Genomic DNA, 17,952 nt, shown 5'->3' on the forward strand with positions numbered 1-17,952 from the left:
TGTCACTTCGGAATAGCACCATGGGATGTCATTTTATACTCACCGAGTCCCTAGTTCCTGCACTGTCACCTGGTGAAGATCACAAGTAGTCTGAAAGTCTGACTCTTTACAGAATGTTGTGCATTGGCTCTCTGATAGACTTCTATGGTAGTACACGCACATGGTGGTCTGAAAAGAGTCTGGTTTTCAGACCATGTGCAATCTTCACCAGTAGTAGCACGGAAATCTGGGAGAGGGTGAGTATGAAAAAGACATTCTCCGGCACCTTTCTAAACAGCACTATAACTTACTTTATGGTGCTGTTCCGAGGTGATAAGAATATACAAGTAAAGATTTATAGCTCTTTTATATGCTTAGTATCTCAATTTCTCACCATTTTCAAGACCTATTTCTCATGTCACAGAATAAAATATTTACGTCGAAATGCTAAAAGTCCAGACTCTGCAGTGGGTCTAAGTATTTCCAGTCTAGGCAATCCTCTGTGAGCTAAACAACCTCAGATCTAGGCTATGTTAGACCTATGCTAACTAAGGGCTTCTTCACACCAGCGTACGCACCACTACGCACGCCGCTATGAAGTGTAGTTGTGTCTGAACCATTTTTCTTTTTTCTTGATTTTTTAAAATCTGCGATAATGTGTGAAAATTTAAAAAAACACATGGGAAGATAAGTTTTGCCCTATCTTTCTTGCACATAGTTAATACTACATGCGAGAAAGATAGGGGAAGTCCTATCTTTACTCACCCGTAATATTAACGGGCAAGAATACTGCTAGTGAAAATGAATGGTTTTGCTTCGACCCTTTATGTGGCCGTGGTTATCACGGCCACATAATAGGACCAAATCACGCCCATCTGTTTAAGCCCTCATTGTGGCAAACTATCAGGACAGAAGGATATCTATGCTGCTAATGTATTAAGCTTATAAGGCATTGCCTAGACCAGATGCAACTGTAATTAACCTCTTAGCAATTAGACGTATAAAGTCTGTATTGTTTCTTTCAGTCGTTGGATATCAATAAGAATGGTTTCATTTATTGACAAGAAGTAGAAATCTCCAATATGGTGAGATGAAACATAAACTGTATCTAAACTTGAAAAACTTTTCATCATAAGCTTTATTTACATAAAATTAGAAATCCCTTTTAAATTGAGCACTCAGCTAAAAATGCTGCAATGTAAGGGCAGAATATTGTAGATACAGGTCTGTACTCCTAGTAGCCAAAGGACACAAACGTTGTCTAATTGAAAGACTAAAAACACAGATCTAACTCATAGTTATAAGTTCACTGTACTTATGAAGGGAACCCTTCCCTGGCTCTCTCTGTGGTGACTGATAGGCTGCTGTGTAGAATGCAGGTCCAGCAGTCTGTTGGTCACCACCCTCAGAGGCTCAGAAAGTACGTCCACCATGAATAAAGTAGACACACAACTATTAGTCCGCTGTATTCTTTCAGCACTCCTATTAGCTAAAGGTACACATTGTTTTTGCCCCATTTCGGCTCCTAAAAGTACAGACCTGGATCTTTAATATGGTCTACTTATATAGGGCAACATATTAAGCTGACCAATTTACATCAAAGGGATTATCCAACTTGTGAATTTAAAAAAATGGCTGCAAATGGTTTCAGACATTAGAAGAGACACTACTTGCCTTTTATTTCTCCAGCGGTCTAGTGATGAAACTTCAGTGGTCTTCCAGGTCTTTGTTAACAAACGCTAGCATGTGACTGCTGAAGCCAATCCGTGCCTGCATGGCCACAGTTTTCATGTGCCAGCTACTGATTGCCTACAGTAATCACCTACTAGCTGTTTGAAAACAAAGACTGAGAGGAATGCCAAAGCTTCAGCATTAAACTACTGGGGAAGAAAAAGGTGAATAGTGTTTTTTTAAATGTTTTAGAATATTTTAAGCCATGTGTGAACATTTTTAAAAAGTTGGATAACCCCTTTAAGTATGCTGAAAAACAGAACACACTTGGAAATGTTCCCACATTATTTTTGCAAACACCAATTAAGAATAACAATTATTACATACAACAATTACAATTATTATTACTGTAGTTATTAGGCCTAATAATATGGATACATATTATTGTAGTTATTAAGGAAGGCAATATGAATACATATTAACATCTGCTTGAAAAAATAAATGCAGTGTTTGTCCAAAGCAGTAGTTCTCAAATGAAATTCTAACAATAGGATGTACCTTCATAATGCAATTCCCTTTTTAAAAAACATAGGTTTTTTCTGTGGGATCTCACTTGACAGGAAATTACTATATGGTACTTGTTATGACTAAGTCAGTCTATGATGTTAGTTAGCCAGCATAACAAAACTACCAAAGCTGACTATGTTTACCCTTTTTATATTAGGCCAATTAGAACTTCAAGTCAACTGAACAAAAAGTGCCATGTCCCTAATAATAAACAATCAGCTTCTAGATTTCTATTCTTAAGGGCAGTGTTGAAAATAAGATAAGTGACTGACTGGCTGCTGTGGATATTACTGACCTTTTTAGTTCGAACACTTTAGGTATGAAGGTCATTGTTATTATTAAATGGTCACTGACTTTTCAAACAACTTGTGCTTATATGATAGCCGTTGTGATAACTAGCAAAAGTTTATTTACCTGTAATGACATTTTTGAACTGAAAAATCATTCTAAAGATCATTCTAAATTGCTGGCCACTAGGGGTCTCTCTTCCTTCCAATATGCTGTCCATTACCTATTGTAATGTGAAGTCTGTCTCCAGTACTGTAGCAGTACTGCTGCTTATATAAGTGTATAGAGAGCAGAGAGAAGGGGGGAGGAGAAGAGAAGCAAAGACTTAGGGCTCCTGCACACTTGCATTTTTCTCTCGCATTTTTTCACGTGATTCTGCTGCATTTTTTTAATGCAAAAGTCAGTAAGACTTTCTAATGTTAAAAACACATCGCATCACATAAAAACCGCAATGCGTTTTTAACATTAGAAAGTCCTATTGACTTTTGCGCAAAAAGCCGCAGCAAAAGCGCGTGAAACACAATGGCAAGAAAAACGCAAGTGTGCAGAAGTCCTTAAATGGATGTGTCATTAGAGCTAAAAGTGAGTTATTTATCATTTATTCACCTCTACACTGCTCAGTACTTCTCTAATATTCTCCTTTGTGATGTTATTCCTTTTAGTGTGCTACAGACAGCTAGAAGGAGAATCTGCACTTTTCTCCACGTGCAGTATATAGAAGATATTATAACACGTGGCTCCTTCTAACAGCTCAACAAGAATTAAAATAAGATGTCTATCCTGCTGAGGAGGGAAATGGTGATGAATGCAGGATACAAGTCACATAAGGAGTAGATATAGTGTTATTCCTCATGTCACACACATGGCAGCATATTCTGAAAAGTTATCTGAAAAGTCAGGTATGCTTTAAGGCACATTCCCTATGGTTACAGCTCTATTTGCACATCAAAGAACGATATTCATATTTTCAAAACTCATTGTTCTTGAAACAGTAACACTAAAGAAATGCACTTAATTTATAAGGCCTCTACCGTTTTCCAAAATCGCAAATGTGCAGTAAAATAATATGAGAAAATCAGTGGCACTAATACTTTGAATACATTTTAGAACACGCTTATGGCTACCAGCTGGGCCCAGACAGGGATGGTTTGTTCAAATTGTTGGCATCAAAGACTACAATTCCCAGAATGGTTTGAAGATTAATTAATTAACTTGCTTTGTAAAATGGGTTCTACTGGTAACACCGGCAACTGTCTTACATTTGGAAATACTACTTGAAAAAGCTGCAGTGCTTTTACATACAAGTGAATGAAGATAAATAGCTTTATGCATGTTGCATTGTAGTAGATAACTCACTAAATCATGCTTTCCATAGAGACCCTCTTTGACTTTACAAATAAAAATGATTACTTCATTCCATCGTTGTGATAAGTTCATGTGGGTAACTACATCGCATGGGAAGTAATTGTGAGTGACCTCTGGCCCAACACATCTGCTGCCTGTGACATATTGCTCCAATTAGCTGTTAAGTAAAGGGTCTTTACAGACGGCACACTCACCTCGACTCAGTCCGTCAGGTCCCCGTAGGATTCTGCATTCTTCTATTTGACCAAATGGAGAAAACATCACCCTGATATCGTTCTCGTTACACTTCTTCGAAACCATGCCTATGAACAATTTTCTGTCTTCCACGGCTAGGAGATAAAAATAATGAATGAGCAAAGGCCATTTCATCTTTTTATTCCTGTGATCAATGCTTCATTACCACATCAAAACCAGCTGCGATCATGTGAGTCTTTCTTTGTGCTTTACACAGGTCCCAGGAAGGCAAATGCTTACTCTTTATTTCACATTTATTTTCTTTCTTCCTTTTTATTTTTTTTTGCTGTGATGCTACTACAGCTCACAGCATGATAAGAAGCTGCTGCTCATCCAGATACAGTCATTCCAGTCACTTAAACACACTGGGCGATAAGTTACATTTCATGTCTATAGGACACACTGTATTTTAGGAAATCTTGGAAATAGCTGAACTGCAGCAGCAATCAAATGCCCATGAATAAATGGTAAACTTTCCAACTATATCATTTTCACATGGGTCTTCATTTTAAACACAGTGGTTGACTATATAAAGGGGGGTCATGCTACAGATGTACAGATAACATTTTAAAGTCCATTATAGAATACATTCGTAGAATTCACATTTGTCATGTTTGTGGTTGATAAATATTGCTCGATTTAGTCTAATTTGACACTTGAATCAGGAAACATTGAAGCGAATGAGGCGTAATAATGGCTTTACACATATTCCTTTGTTTATAGCAAAAAAAAAAAAAAAAGCATTTAGGCCTCTTTCGGATAAGCATATACGTATATATCTATAATATGGATGTAAAATATATTACAGATGAAATTGCATCAGGATGTCATCAGTATCTGTATTTGCCTCTTTATTTGCTTCCATTGGTTTTATTTTCCACTTAGCAAAAATGGATCTGATGTTTTCCCCAGTAGAAAATAATACCAATGAATGCAACTACAGATAGAAATACAGATCAAATATTAGATTTTCCGGAATGTCATCTGTGACTCTCAATCAATATAGTTGCTTATGAATACTTATTAGCGATCCACCTTTGTGGAATACACAACTTAGCTTCCTCTGCAAACTAACAATTGATTGATATTTCCTTCATGTCGGTGCAATAGTTAATGTAATTGGTCAAAGTTATCACTGAAGCTCTCATTCACTGACATATACACCCCTAGTATTAAATATAATGGGACAATTAATTCCATGGGAATATATCATAATTTAAAATTGCATGTAACTCAGAAAAGTATTTTAGTTACTATTTAAGGACATATATCAACAACTAAAAAATACAACTCAACAGTACACAAGGTATATCTAATACTTATACAATAAAATACATAGTAAAATGGTATTTATGATGAAAAAAGACTTGTGTCCATCTAGTTTCTCTGCAATGTTGATCCAGAGGAAGGCAAAAACCCCCAATGAGGTAGCAGTCAATATTCCTCATTTTAGGGGAAAACATTCTTCCAGACTCCAAGTCTGGGAATCACAATAATCCCTTGATCAACAACCTTTCTGAAGTAATCAGTGACTGTAACATGTAATATTGTTACACTCAAGAAAATCAGTTAAATAAAATCCCCAAGTCCTTTTCCATATCAGTTTTACCCAGTATTTTCCCATTCACTTATGGCGAACTTGTGGTTTGAACTAGTTAAGTAAGTATGAAAACATTTCCACATAAGCAAGCCAACAGACCCTTACGGTTTGTTTCAGAGTAGATTGATCTACTAGGTGCAGTCCAAATGGGCAATCTGAGCCTTGCATAACAAAAAGTCAAATTATTCCTGCCTTTTACATTGTGTATTCTTCTATGAACAGAATTGGACTAATTCATGATTTATCAACCATCCCAAATATAAGGAACAAAAATTGATGCCTGTCACCAACACAGAAAAGGGTTCTTTACTGTAAGAGCAGTGAGACTGTGTAACTCTCTACCTGAGGACGTGTTGATGGCAAAATCCATAGAGGAATTTAAGAGGGGACTAGATGTCTTTCTGGAGAGGAAGGATATTACAGGATATAGATTTTAGGGGGAGCAGCGCCTTGTTGACCTGGGCCTTACAGACAGGTAGGAACTATTAATAGGCTGAACTATATGGACGTTGTCTTCAATCGGCCTAGCTTACTGTGTTACTATGTTACTATGTATTTAGGACACACGATAAGAACATATTTCTGCTTTGAATTGTTGAAGAGAGAAGAGGATGAGAATAGGTAAGTTTTGCTGTGCTGAGTACCAGTGTTTGTTAATATATTTAAGTCAAGGTGTGAAGTCAAAATTGCTCTACACAAAGACACCCAACATGCATTGTACATGTAGAGCACACACATCAGAAAATGGTTAACCTTCAATTTTTATTGTGATGAGAACACATTACTAGCTTTTTTGTGTGACTGTAGATTCTCTGATTTCTACAACTGCTTAACCCCAACTTTCCAACCATAGTCTTCTACAATTGAGCCCCATCTTTTTACCATGGGAAACCGTGGAAAAGTAAATGCTTTTTTTGGAGCCCCTACTCTTACCTCATGCAATTTTGATTCCTGGGTGGGCAAAGCATTCTATAACTCTTGATCAGTTTAGATCTAGATCTCAAATTTGTATTTCCTCCACATCAAGTATTGATGAACAGGCTGAAATCAGACTGTCATTCTTAATGTGAAAAAGACAAATCTTGGACCTTGCTGCCTTCTAGGGAACCAGTGACCAGGATCCTAGTAATACCAGAAATCTCTTCTCCGAAGGTATGTTCATAGGTGACTGATTTGTCGAAGAAATGTGACTGAATACGTCTTGCAGAAATAAAAGAATGTGCTGCAGAAATATCCTCATATAGATGTATAAAACTGATTTTTCAGGTACAGAAATTTCTGCAAGGAATCTACCACCTGTAAGGACGCCTGCAGACGGCCGGGTTGGTTCCGGCTGCGAGAATTCTCGCAGCTGGACCCGACCCGAGCGCCTGCAGAGAGCAGCGCGGAATTCACCCGCTACCGCAGCTCCGGCTCTTTCATGTGCTGGCTGCCGGGCAGCCGGCGCATGCGCAAAGTGGAGCTGGCGGCCGGTGAGTGACATTTCTGTGCGGGGCTCGCAGAGCCCCGCACTGAATAAGAGCATGCCGCGTTTTTTTTTTTCTGCACGGGATTTTGCGCAGACAAACCGCGGCCGTCTGCATAGGATTGCGTATTGTAATTCAATCCTATGCAGGCGTATACGGGCGGAAATTCTGTGGGGAATCCCGCCACGGAATTTCCGCCCGTCTGCAAGCGGCCTAATACATACACTGATAAATGTAGCTGCATTGTGACAGCTCCACCGATGGACTGGCCATTTTATCCTCATGTTTAAAGGCGCTATTTTAAAATTAATCGCAAATTGATGTGAATTTTAGTCATATTGGAAAAATATACTAATCCTGTCCAATATTTCAGCAGTGCAAACTTAGAGTAGATGGATGATGAATTTGGTGCAAGATACTTTTGCCAACTTTACACCGCCCATTAGTTGTCATAGTTGAAAACCAACATTTGGGGCAAAAATTTGGGTGCGCATTGTCATGTTTTAGGCCATGCCTTTTTCCCGCTAAGCCATGCTTCTTTCCTGTTAAGCCGCACCTCCCTATTGAGTGAGGGGCACAAAGTGTCTAAAGCATATAATAAATGTGGTGCATGTAATATCACCAAGTTTTTTCTTAGCAAGAATTCCGATTTGATGAACTTGCTGCCAAGATAATATGTAACTGATGAAGTTCTTCTTAAACCCAATTTAACGTTAATACATTGTAGAAATTTCTGTATCAACAGAATGAAGACAAAACGTGAACTTGTTTGAAAACATGAATGACAGATAATTTGTTTCAATTATAGTACAGTTAACAACATCCATAAATAATCCCTGTTCTACCACAGGTTTCTAGAGATTTCCTCTGTCAATATGTGACACGAAGATGTGTCAGGAAACAGTGGATGGAAATCTCAGCTTTCATCAATATCATTAGTCCTACCGCTCAACATCATTATCTAGCAAGCAACAAATCAGCTGGAAACCTATTGAAGTGATTGGCGCTTGCTCTATCAGTACCAGTATTCCAAGACCAGTATGGCGATATTGCTATGCAGTCCTTTTATTAATGCTTCCATGATACTTCTCTCTATCCTTGACTAACATACTTCTCACGCAGACCCTGCTATACATTGCAATATTTGCTGAGTATTGTTATCACTAGAGAAGAGCCCCTGGAAATGCTGATTGATTTAGCAAAGATTTACTGTTTTCTTCTATGACCAAAGGAAAAGCTTTTTCGTTTTAATTGCAGCCATTCTCTTTAGCAGTGGTGCCTGCTGGCAGTAGCAGCTATCATTTTGCCTTTGTTAGATTCTCAGTTTAGCTGGAAGGGGGAACATCATGGATAATTGTGAATACTTTCACAGCAATCTCAGGAATGGGGTTACACATACTTTGAAACTTTAGACCCATATCAAATATGACCTTCTGATACACCATATCTGGTTCTACAGAACGGGCTTTGTTCACAGAGTCATGCTAGGTTATAGCCAGGATATTAATAGCCACTATAATTGCAGTATTTTTCAAAACCAAAGTATACAGCTGAGACATTTGTGCAGCCACTCTTGCAGTGAAATTATGTGAAGAGCATGAAAGTGCACTACATTTCTACCTGGAGATAAATCCATGCTGCCATGCTGACATGATTTTTTTTTAGCACGGAGCTAGCACTCTCATTCTAGAGGTTTAGTTTTAGCATCTTTTGATTTGTAAATATTATGTTTCTAAGATCAAAAGCTTTCCTTTTGATAGTACCATTCGGGAACTAATCTATCTATCTATCTATCTATCCATCCATCCATCCATTTCTACCTATTCATCCATCCTTATCTATCTATCTATCTATCCATCTATCCATCTATCCATATCTATCTATCTCATATCTATCTATCTATCTATCTATCTATCTATCTATCTATCTATCTATCTATCTATCTATCTCATATCTATCTATCTATTCATCCTCCTACCTATCTGTCTATCCTTCTCTCTCTCTCTCTATCTTATATCTATCTATTCATCCTTCTCCGTATCTATCTATCTATCTATCTATCTCATATCTATCTATCTATCTATCTATCTATCTATCTATCTATCTATCTATCTCATATCTATCTATTCATCCTTCTCCCTATCTGTCTATCTATCCTTCTCTCTATCCCTCTCTGTCTCTCTCTCTCTCTCTATCTCATATCTATCTATTCATCCTTCTCTCTCTCTATCTATCTATCTATCTATCTATCTATCTATCTATCTATCTATCTATCTATCTCATATCTATCTACCTGTCTGAATTGTCCTTTACTGTTTTATAGTGGGAAGCATCCTTAAGTATAACTAAACTGCAGTGCAGTTTAAAACCAAATGTCAAGCAATACCAAGGAAGTTTCAACTTGTGGTGACATCAGTGAGCCAAACTCAATGGAATATCCTGCCAGATTTTCCATTGCATCTGTTCTCCTAATGTGTTACCTCTAGTTAGGTAAAGGAGGAAGAAGAACCAACAACCTTATGATTCCTTAACTGCTGCAGAATTTCCACAGCATTTACAGTACAAACCATGTGGTCGAGATTTTAAATATTCTTGTTCACATGGAGCAGAAAAATTCTTTGCAGAATTCGCATTGTACTTAGGTGCGTAATTTTTCCCTGTAGATTTGCTGCATATTTGCTGCTGACGTTACACAGCATAAAATGAACAGTGGATATGCACTGAATCTGCAGGGGAGGAAGTCTGCATTTAAATGGTGTGGATAAAAAATACATCACCCCACTCCCTCTCACACCCCCTAACAGCAAAATAAGGGCAAAAACACGTGGGCCTATGCGTAACTATGCTCACTGCTATGGAGAGTAGTTGCGCATGAATGTTTTTTTTTTCTGGGCCATGGAAACTCCCCACCATAGCATGCTGAGTTTGAAAAAAAAAAACAGCAGAAAGATAGGTCCTGCCCTATCTTTCCCACACGTAGTATTAACTACATGCAAGAAAGAGAAAGTCCTATCTTTTCTCGCCCCTCCTATCAACGGGAAAGAATGGTTTTGTTTCATCCTGTTATGCAGTCGTGAGAATCATGGCTGCATAACGGGACTAAATCGTGCCCATCTGAAGAAACCCTAACTTAGTTTATGGTACTGTAGGGACATGACAAGTTCCCTTTAAACTATGAACACAATAGAATAGTTCTTCCATGCACCTTAAAAACTGGAACAGTTTCAGATATCACATTTTGGCACCAGATTAGGATTTTCGACAACTCAAAATACAGATGTAGCAAAACTGAATTTACTATAACTCCTGATATAACTGGGGTATCCTGATATTTTACATATGGTGTGACGTAGGACTGCCAATGATAACTCCATTACTGTAGTATGTTTGGATAACTCTTTCAGTTAACTTGTAGTCCTATGGAAAACAATGCAGAGCACATCACATCAAAATGAGTTGTGCTGCAAAATGATTTAGTCAGAGCTTTGTCAAGAGTGTTCACATTGCAATTCCGCACAGTTCCATGTGTCAGCCAGCCATAATAAATATGAATATTACAAATACGTATTTCAACACTTCGATAATTCTTCAACTGTCGCTCTAGCCAATTAGGCTACCTGCAGTATACTGCTTATTGTAACATAGGAATATAAATGGGGATGACAAGCTACTAAAGTGTTAATAGATTAATATCACTTAGTTGCTTGTACATTTATTTCCGTCTCTCTGTCAAAAACTCCTTGAAGGTTTGAAGAAGCATAATTGTTCTTAGTAAATGATCTGTATCAAATGAATGAACAATCATTTCTTTCTTCTTTACTTGCCAAACTTAGAAATGTCACATAGCATCATCGTTTAACATACAGCAAAATGCACATTAGGATTTGTAGCTGCATAATTTGGAGTGGAAACTTGGCAATTGTTGGCCTGGGGTTCAATAAGAGGATAATTGCCTAAAGTACAATAGGGCTGGCTGAATATTTATAATCATATGCAGTAGAACCTCAACTAACGTCATTAATCCGTCCGCAAGCAATGGACTTTAGTGGAAATCAATGTTAGTTGAGGACATTATTTCCATAGGAATTAATGTAAATCCAATTAATTGGTTCTAGACGTTCCAAAAAAACACGCCAATCCCCATTTAATAGAGAATAACTCTGGTCTTTAATACCAAAAACCATAACAATACCGAATGAATATAAAACACAACTGTAAAGAATAAATTAACATTTAACAGGTTTTTGGACATTTAGCATACAGTGCTTTGACATAGGACTGCAGGGACATCATTATAGCAGTACGTATCACGTTTTCTGACAAATCTGGTCTGTAAATCCATGAGTCAATGCATGCTGGTCCAGTCTGGTGGTAGCAGAGTAAAAATATGGAAATGCTTTCTTGGCATGCATTAGGCCTATTAGTATCAATTAATATTGTTCAAAATGCCAAATCCTACTGAAGTATTACTACCAAGTATGTGCATCCATAAATGGTCAATGTCTACAAATCTTCTAATGGCCATTTCCAGTATGATAATGAGTCTTGTACTAAGCATACAAGATTTCAAGCCAATTCTTTTTACATGATGATGACTTGAGTGTACTCGAATGGTCTGCACTTAGCAGAACTCAGTCCAATATTGCAGTTTTAAGACGCAGTGAAAGGAGTGATTCACAACATGAATATGCAGCAGACAAATCTGCAGAAACTGCGTGATGCCATCCTATCAATACGGACTAGAATTTTTAAGAAAAGTTAAGCACTTTGCTAAATAGATGGCATGAAGCGATCTGGCTGCTTTAAAAGGGAATGGTGGTGGGGGGCATCACTCCTTGTACTAGAAAGATTTATCTAATGCATCTCCACTGAATATATATAGACAGAGAGCAAACAGTAACCTGAAATATAGAAAATTAATGGCAGTAAAAGACCCCCTGGTCCATCTAGTCTACCCTTCTATTATTTCCTCTTTATTTCTCTCTTAGCTTCTGCATCACCTGACCAACGGCGCTGCGCTCAGTACAGGCCACCGGGTGATGGGTGAAGGAGTGTGCTGACAGCCAAAGACTTCAGAAGTTTTTCTGAAATTAGCTGCGGGTACGGATTTTGACTCTATTTGGATGTGGAAATGCTGCGGAATTTGCCTCCATATTTCTGTTGCAGACATTCCATAGCATTTCTTCCCATGTAAACATACCATTAGGATAGATCTCTGCTTATCCCATGTCTAAATTCATTTATTGCTGATTTTCCAAACCACATCTGCTGGTAGTTAAATACAATATAAATAAATCTTGTTATTTGTATAGCACCTCAGAAGAATGGAAGGCTGAGTCAACCTCGTGCCGGCTACCCGAACCACACGGGGATTGAACTTGCAATTTTTAGGTCGTGAGCGAGGGTTTAAGCCTGCTCCACTCGAGGCCCTAGTTTGTTCCAAGCATTCTATTCCTTTAGTAAAATAATATTCTCTGACATTGCTTCTGATTTTTCCCTCAACTAATCTCAGAATAGAAGCATAGAACATTGACGGCAGAAAGAGACCACGTGGTCGAATATGGATATATGCATTAAGATTCAAGATGTTATTGCAATTAATAATCCAAGACATATTTTTAGTTTGCATGACATTCTAAACAAATACATAGCAGGAACTTAAATGGCGGTTAGATATACACTATTCATGAGCTATGACATCAAAGCATTGCGATGGAGAACCAATCCAGCAAAAGCAGTTGAGGAAATCAACTCGAATAAATTAAGTGATAATGGCTGACTTTCATGTCATTGTCTTGTTGTCAGTATGACACAAGGTAGTATTTTCCTAGTTGAGATGCTATTTAGAAGGAGAAGCATGATATTATCTAGTTTTCACTCTCCCTTATTTATCCAAGCTGATCATTTTTCCTGAGGTGGTTAAACATCAATCTGTGAAAAGTGCTCCATATGGGAAGTACACATTGCTATCTAAGAGCTAATCCTTTGATTGGTAATGTTCTTGAATAGGCTAGAAATGAAGCAGATGCTCTTGAGTTATCAGTGGGTTATCTTTTTTTCTGTGGTGCTACCAACCGGTAGAATAACCAACCTCTACCAGATTTAAGTACTGCGCATTTACTGAAGCAGGCGCTGCAAGGAATAGTTATATTTGCATTAAATTTGCCCTTATACTGTACATCTGAATTGGTAACCACTGATTTATGCACAGTTAATGCAAACTGAAATCTCATTTTTTTTGGCTTAAAATGCTTAAAGTATTCTGAATTCCCTTTTTATGATTTTATTCTATCCATTCTCTAAATGGCATGCAAATTCAATTCATTGTTAATGAGCAGGCTGTCAGAGCCAGTTTTGAAGTACAGCTACGAAGTCAGAATTCTTTCCCATGAGACTTTCCAGCACACATATTTATTTTTATTATTGTGCAAGTTATTTAAGCAGAATTGTTACATTTCCATTTTTGTGTTTGTGGTGTTTTTCTTTCCTATTTGTTGAGAGACCTCCTTTTTTTTCTTAAAAAAGGCCAATTCCCTCAGATGGTAGAAATAATTTTGTTCTAACAAAGTCAGTAAAATGAGAACAATGTGTACATGTTTAAGCTCTGGTTTCTTGGTGTTATTCTGCATCCCTGTTGAATGCATGATTGTTTGGGAGTTCCTTGTAGTGTTTTGTGAATAAAACAAAGATTTGTAACCACCAAGGGTTTGTATCAAAGTACTAATGGGCAGATCTTTGGTTCATAGGTTTACAAAAAAAGTCAAAATCTGCATAAAGTTGAAATGTCAACAGCAGTGTTTTCTTCTTGAAGCTTATACATAAAAAATGCTGTACTCACATTTGCTCAGACATGTCGATTTTTAAAATGTAAAAAAATCCATAAAAAGAAGTATTTAATAAATCAATCATTGTTCATTAATAGAGATGAGCGAGCCCCCGAATCATTAGAGATAAGCTGGGAGATACTCGGCTAAGGCACTACTCGCTTGAGTAATGTGCCTTAGCGAGTATACTCGCTCATCTCTATTCATTAATAACTCTAAAAAGTATTTGGATGTCAAAATCTCTACATCAAACTGTGCCCTTGAAGACCAAAGTTTGGTTATAAACCTTAAGGAGTTCTTCTTTTATATGTTACTTATTAGTGACACACTTTGGGTGTAACTTACACAATGATATGCTTAGTGCATAGTCTAATAGGCCAGTGTATGACACAGGGTTCCATGCATTAAGCCTCTTTCACTTAGGCCGCCTGCACATGGCACATCCGGATCAACATCACATTGCAAGAGCCATACTTTGTTGACATAGGCACGTGAGGTCGTTTTATTTTTTTTTTTTTTTGGAACGAGTTGCACTTTTTAATGGCACCACCCTGGGGTACATATGATGTGTGGTAGAATTTTCATTACAGTTTATGGGAGAGAGATGAAAAAAAATATGCAGAAATTCTGCCATTGTTTTGGGGTTTTGTTTTCACAGTGTTCACCATTTAGTAAAAAATAACATGATCATTTTCTTATGTGGATCAGTATAATAACTATGATACTAAGTTTATTAGATTTTTAAAGTTTTATTACTTTTGCACAATAAAAACATGTTTTTAAAGAAAAACAATTGAATTTGCATTGCTCTTTCACACGGGCGTATATCGGCCCCATTTTCACGGCCGGCCAATATACGCCACCCATCAGAGGCATTAGTTTCCTATGCCTCAGTTCAGATGGGTGTTTTTCCGCTGCATAAAAGTGACCGGCCGGCCAAGATAGCGCATACAGTGCACATCCCAATCGGGTGCTTTTACGCCTGCCAGAAATGATAGTTCTGGAATTCTCTTTTACGGCCTTAATATAGCCGCTGCCATAGTCTCCTATGGGAGCCTATGACAGCTGCCAGAGAAGGGAGGTGGGAGGAAGTTTAGCAGCAAATCATTGGATTCCAATAGGTTCATTCAGATGAACGATGTTTTGCCTCAAAAAAATTGAGCCAGGAAAAATAGCATCTATGCGATCATTTTCAGTCTCCAGTTTTATACGCCGTGTGAAAAAAAGGTCTTGCCCTATCTTCTAACATGATATGGAAGGCCTCTTTTACACGGGCTGCTATTATTCGTGATTTTGTGTCCATTCACATGGCTAGCTATTCATCCTATAAGTGCTCATGCAGACTAGCGTAGTTTTCTGCGCTGCTAGCAGCACACCAAACACGCTTCTAGTAGAAACCAATAGGTTCCTATAGAACCGTTCACATGAAGGATTGCTAGGTGTGCGAAACTCCGCGCACCTAACAAAGATAGGACATGCGAGTGCAAACTCGCAGGTTGGCTCCAATGTGCACGCAAAGATATGAGATGTCCTATTTATGCTGCATGCTTTCCATAGGTTTCTGTGGGAGCCTGGAAATCTCACAGCCTGCACCACGGAGCTTCAGGGAGCTTGAAGCAGCCTGTTCATGCGATCTTTACAGCTCTGTTAGCAACAGTTCACTCTTCCTAGCAGCGCGCACCTATAGACTTAACATAAGCACTTTGAGCTGCCCTCAGAAGTCACTACATGCACCAAAGTTAAATTTTATGATTTTACAGCAGCAGTTAGGGTGACACTAATCTAATGACACTTAAATTATCCACCGAAAGTCAAGCAAAGGGGTCAAAGTGTGGTGCACGAAAAAGCCTGTAGGCTTAATTCTTCTTCCATTAGACGCGCTTGCCCTGTCTGGTCTTCTGCTCTGTTGAATGGGGCTGCTCCGGCGTGCTCGTGCCACACATGTCTTCTGCGCATGCGCAGACCAGCTCTCCGGCGCGAGCACGCTGGAGCGGCCCCATTCAACAGAGCAGAAGACCGGACAGGGCAAGCGCGTCTAATGGAAGGAGAAGGCAGCTTTAGTCGGCGCCATGGAGACAGGGACGCCAGCACCGGAGGAGGTAAGTGTATAACTTCTGTATGGCTCATATTTAATGCACGATGTATATTACAAAGTGCATTAATATGGCCATACAGAAGTGTATAACCCCACTTGCTGCCGCGGGACAACCCCTTTAATCGACTGCCAATATTTTGTGTCTGTCCTGGATTTTAGTTATACCTGTACTGTATTTCATACTTGCATAAGCAAGATATTCTTTCTAGGGATTTAAACCACCTTGACTATTGCAATGTCCATCTATAGCCACCAAGATAAGTTTAGCAAAACAGCCTAAAACTGAAATTCCTCTCAAGACTATATAACCGTTGTAAACTGATAATGCATCTGATCTAAACTAATCAAATGTAGCCATTAACCCATATTTTGAAAGTGACTTCAGAGGATCAGAAATTTCACTTAGACCTGCCACACACAAATATATATTTGAAACGTTTTCGCACATGCAAAATTGGCGCTGCCATATGCAGTGAATAGAAGGGTGCGTTCACATTCACGTATTTTGCATGCACATTTTGTTTGTGCTTAAAAATATGCAGAATGCTCTATTTTCCTGCCCATTTGAGCACGAAAATAGCACATATTAAACTAATTACCATAATTGCCCATTTCAATGAAAGAGAGCATGGTTGTGTGTTTTTTTGCATGCGCACAATTAGTACCAATGTTTGAACAAAGAGGCCACTGACTTATCTCCTCGGCTGTTCTACCTGTACCTGCTCATCACCTGTACATAGTCAGATTTGCTGTACCACACCCACCAGCATATGAACACTGTAAGCGACCCTCCAGTGACTACCTGATGCACACCGCAGATGCAGCACATTTTACCTTGACTCTGATAGCACAGTGCATATATTTATCTTATTTTAACCCATTAAAAAGCTAATGTTCTCTTATCTTAACACAACAAAACCCATATTAAAGTATTTAAAAGTGAATATAAACCACCCTGATGCCATCACACAATGAATGTGACATCACAGACCTGAAGGAAGGCTGCAGCTCTGACCAGCGCACTGCATTCTTTGCAAACAACTGGTTAGCAGCCCCCCATGGTTTGATATTGATGTCTTATTCTGAGGATAGGTCTTTAATATCTTAGTTCTGAAAAAACCCTTGAACCCCTTCACTGCCAAGCCAATTTTGTATTTTTTTAATTTTTATTTTATCCTCCCTGCTTTCAGAAAAACTATAACTTCTTCTAGTCTGCTGACATGGCCATATGAATGTTAATTTTTGCAAGGCAAGTTATATTTTTCAGTGGTACAATTTAATGAGTCATATTAATACTGAAAAACTTTTTTAAATTTCTAAGTGCAGTGCAGTAGAAAAATATTACTGCACCAGTCCTCGCAACCCCCACCAACAGGATTTCCTCAGTATTGCACAGGAGATGTCATTATTGTCAGTGCCTCAGACATTGCCACAGGCGTTCTTACTATAGGATATCCCGAAAACATGACCTGGGGGGGGGGGTGTGTGTTAGAACTGGAGTTTTGGAAACACTAAACCGTACAAGAAGTAAGTTAATGCTTTGATGTGGAGCTGAATATTATACCTGGAGAAACAATGAAATGAATCTTTCTCATGAAAACCTAGCTTTCTGTTGAGATTCAATTGTGTGCCTATTTACCAGGGAAATAATTCATTTAATTACACTTTTTAATTGAGGAGAAAAATATTTTCAATTGTACATATTTTAACACTTTCCTTGTGATTTGCAAAGAAAAATCACCCACAGATCAAACATTGCCTGCATTAATTAACAACTTTCCTAAGTGTTAATGCGAGCATATGGCATTTAATTACCAACTGACAAACCTGAGATTCTTTCTGATTAGTGTAGCAGAATTTCTT

General features: G+C 38.2%; 1 protein-coding gene across 17 annotated transcripts in view; it reads right to left on the reverse strand.

The window, feature by feature from the left end:
• Nucleotides 1-17,952, reverse strand: part of CELF2 (CUGBP Elav-like family member 2) — a 474,578-nt gene that overhangs the window by 90,000 nt on the left and 366,626 nt on the right. For all 17 annotated transcript variants that reach the window (XM_066592081.1, XM_066592080.1, XM_066592072.1 and 14 more), the window contains exon 5: nucleotides 4,065-4,199. In XM_066592081.1, coding sequence (XP_066448178.1) covers nucleotides 4,065-4,199 — 135 coding nt within the window. The remainder of the gene's footprint in view (nucleotides 1-4,064; nucleotides 4,200-17,952) is intronic.

The sequence above is a fragment of the Eleutherodactylus coqui genome, chromosome 2 (assembly GCF_035609145.1).
Source record: "Eleutherodactylus coqui strain aEleCoq1 chromosome 2, aEleCoq1.hap1, whole genome shotgun sequence".
Classification (NCBI taxonomy): domain Eukaryota; kingdom Metazoa; phylum Chordata; class Amphibia; order Anura; family Eleutherodactylidae; genus Eleutherodactylus; species Eleutherodactylus coqui.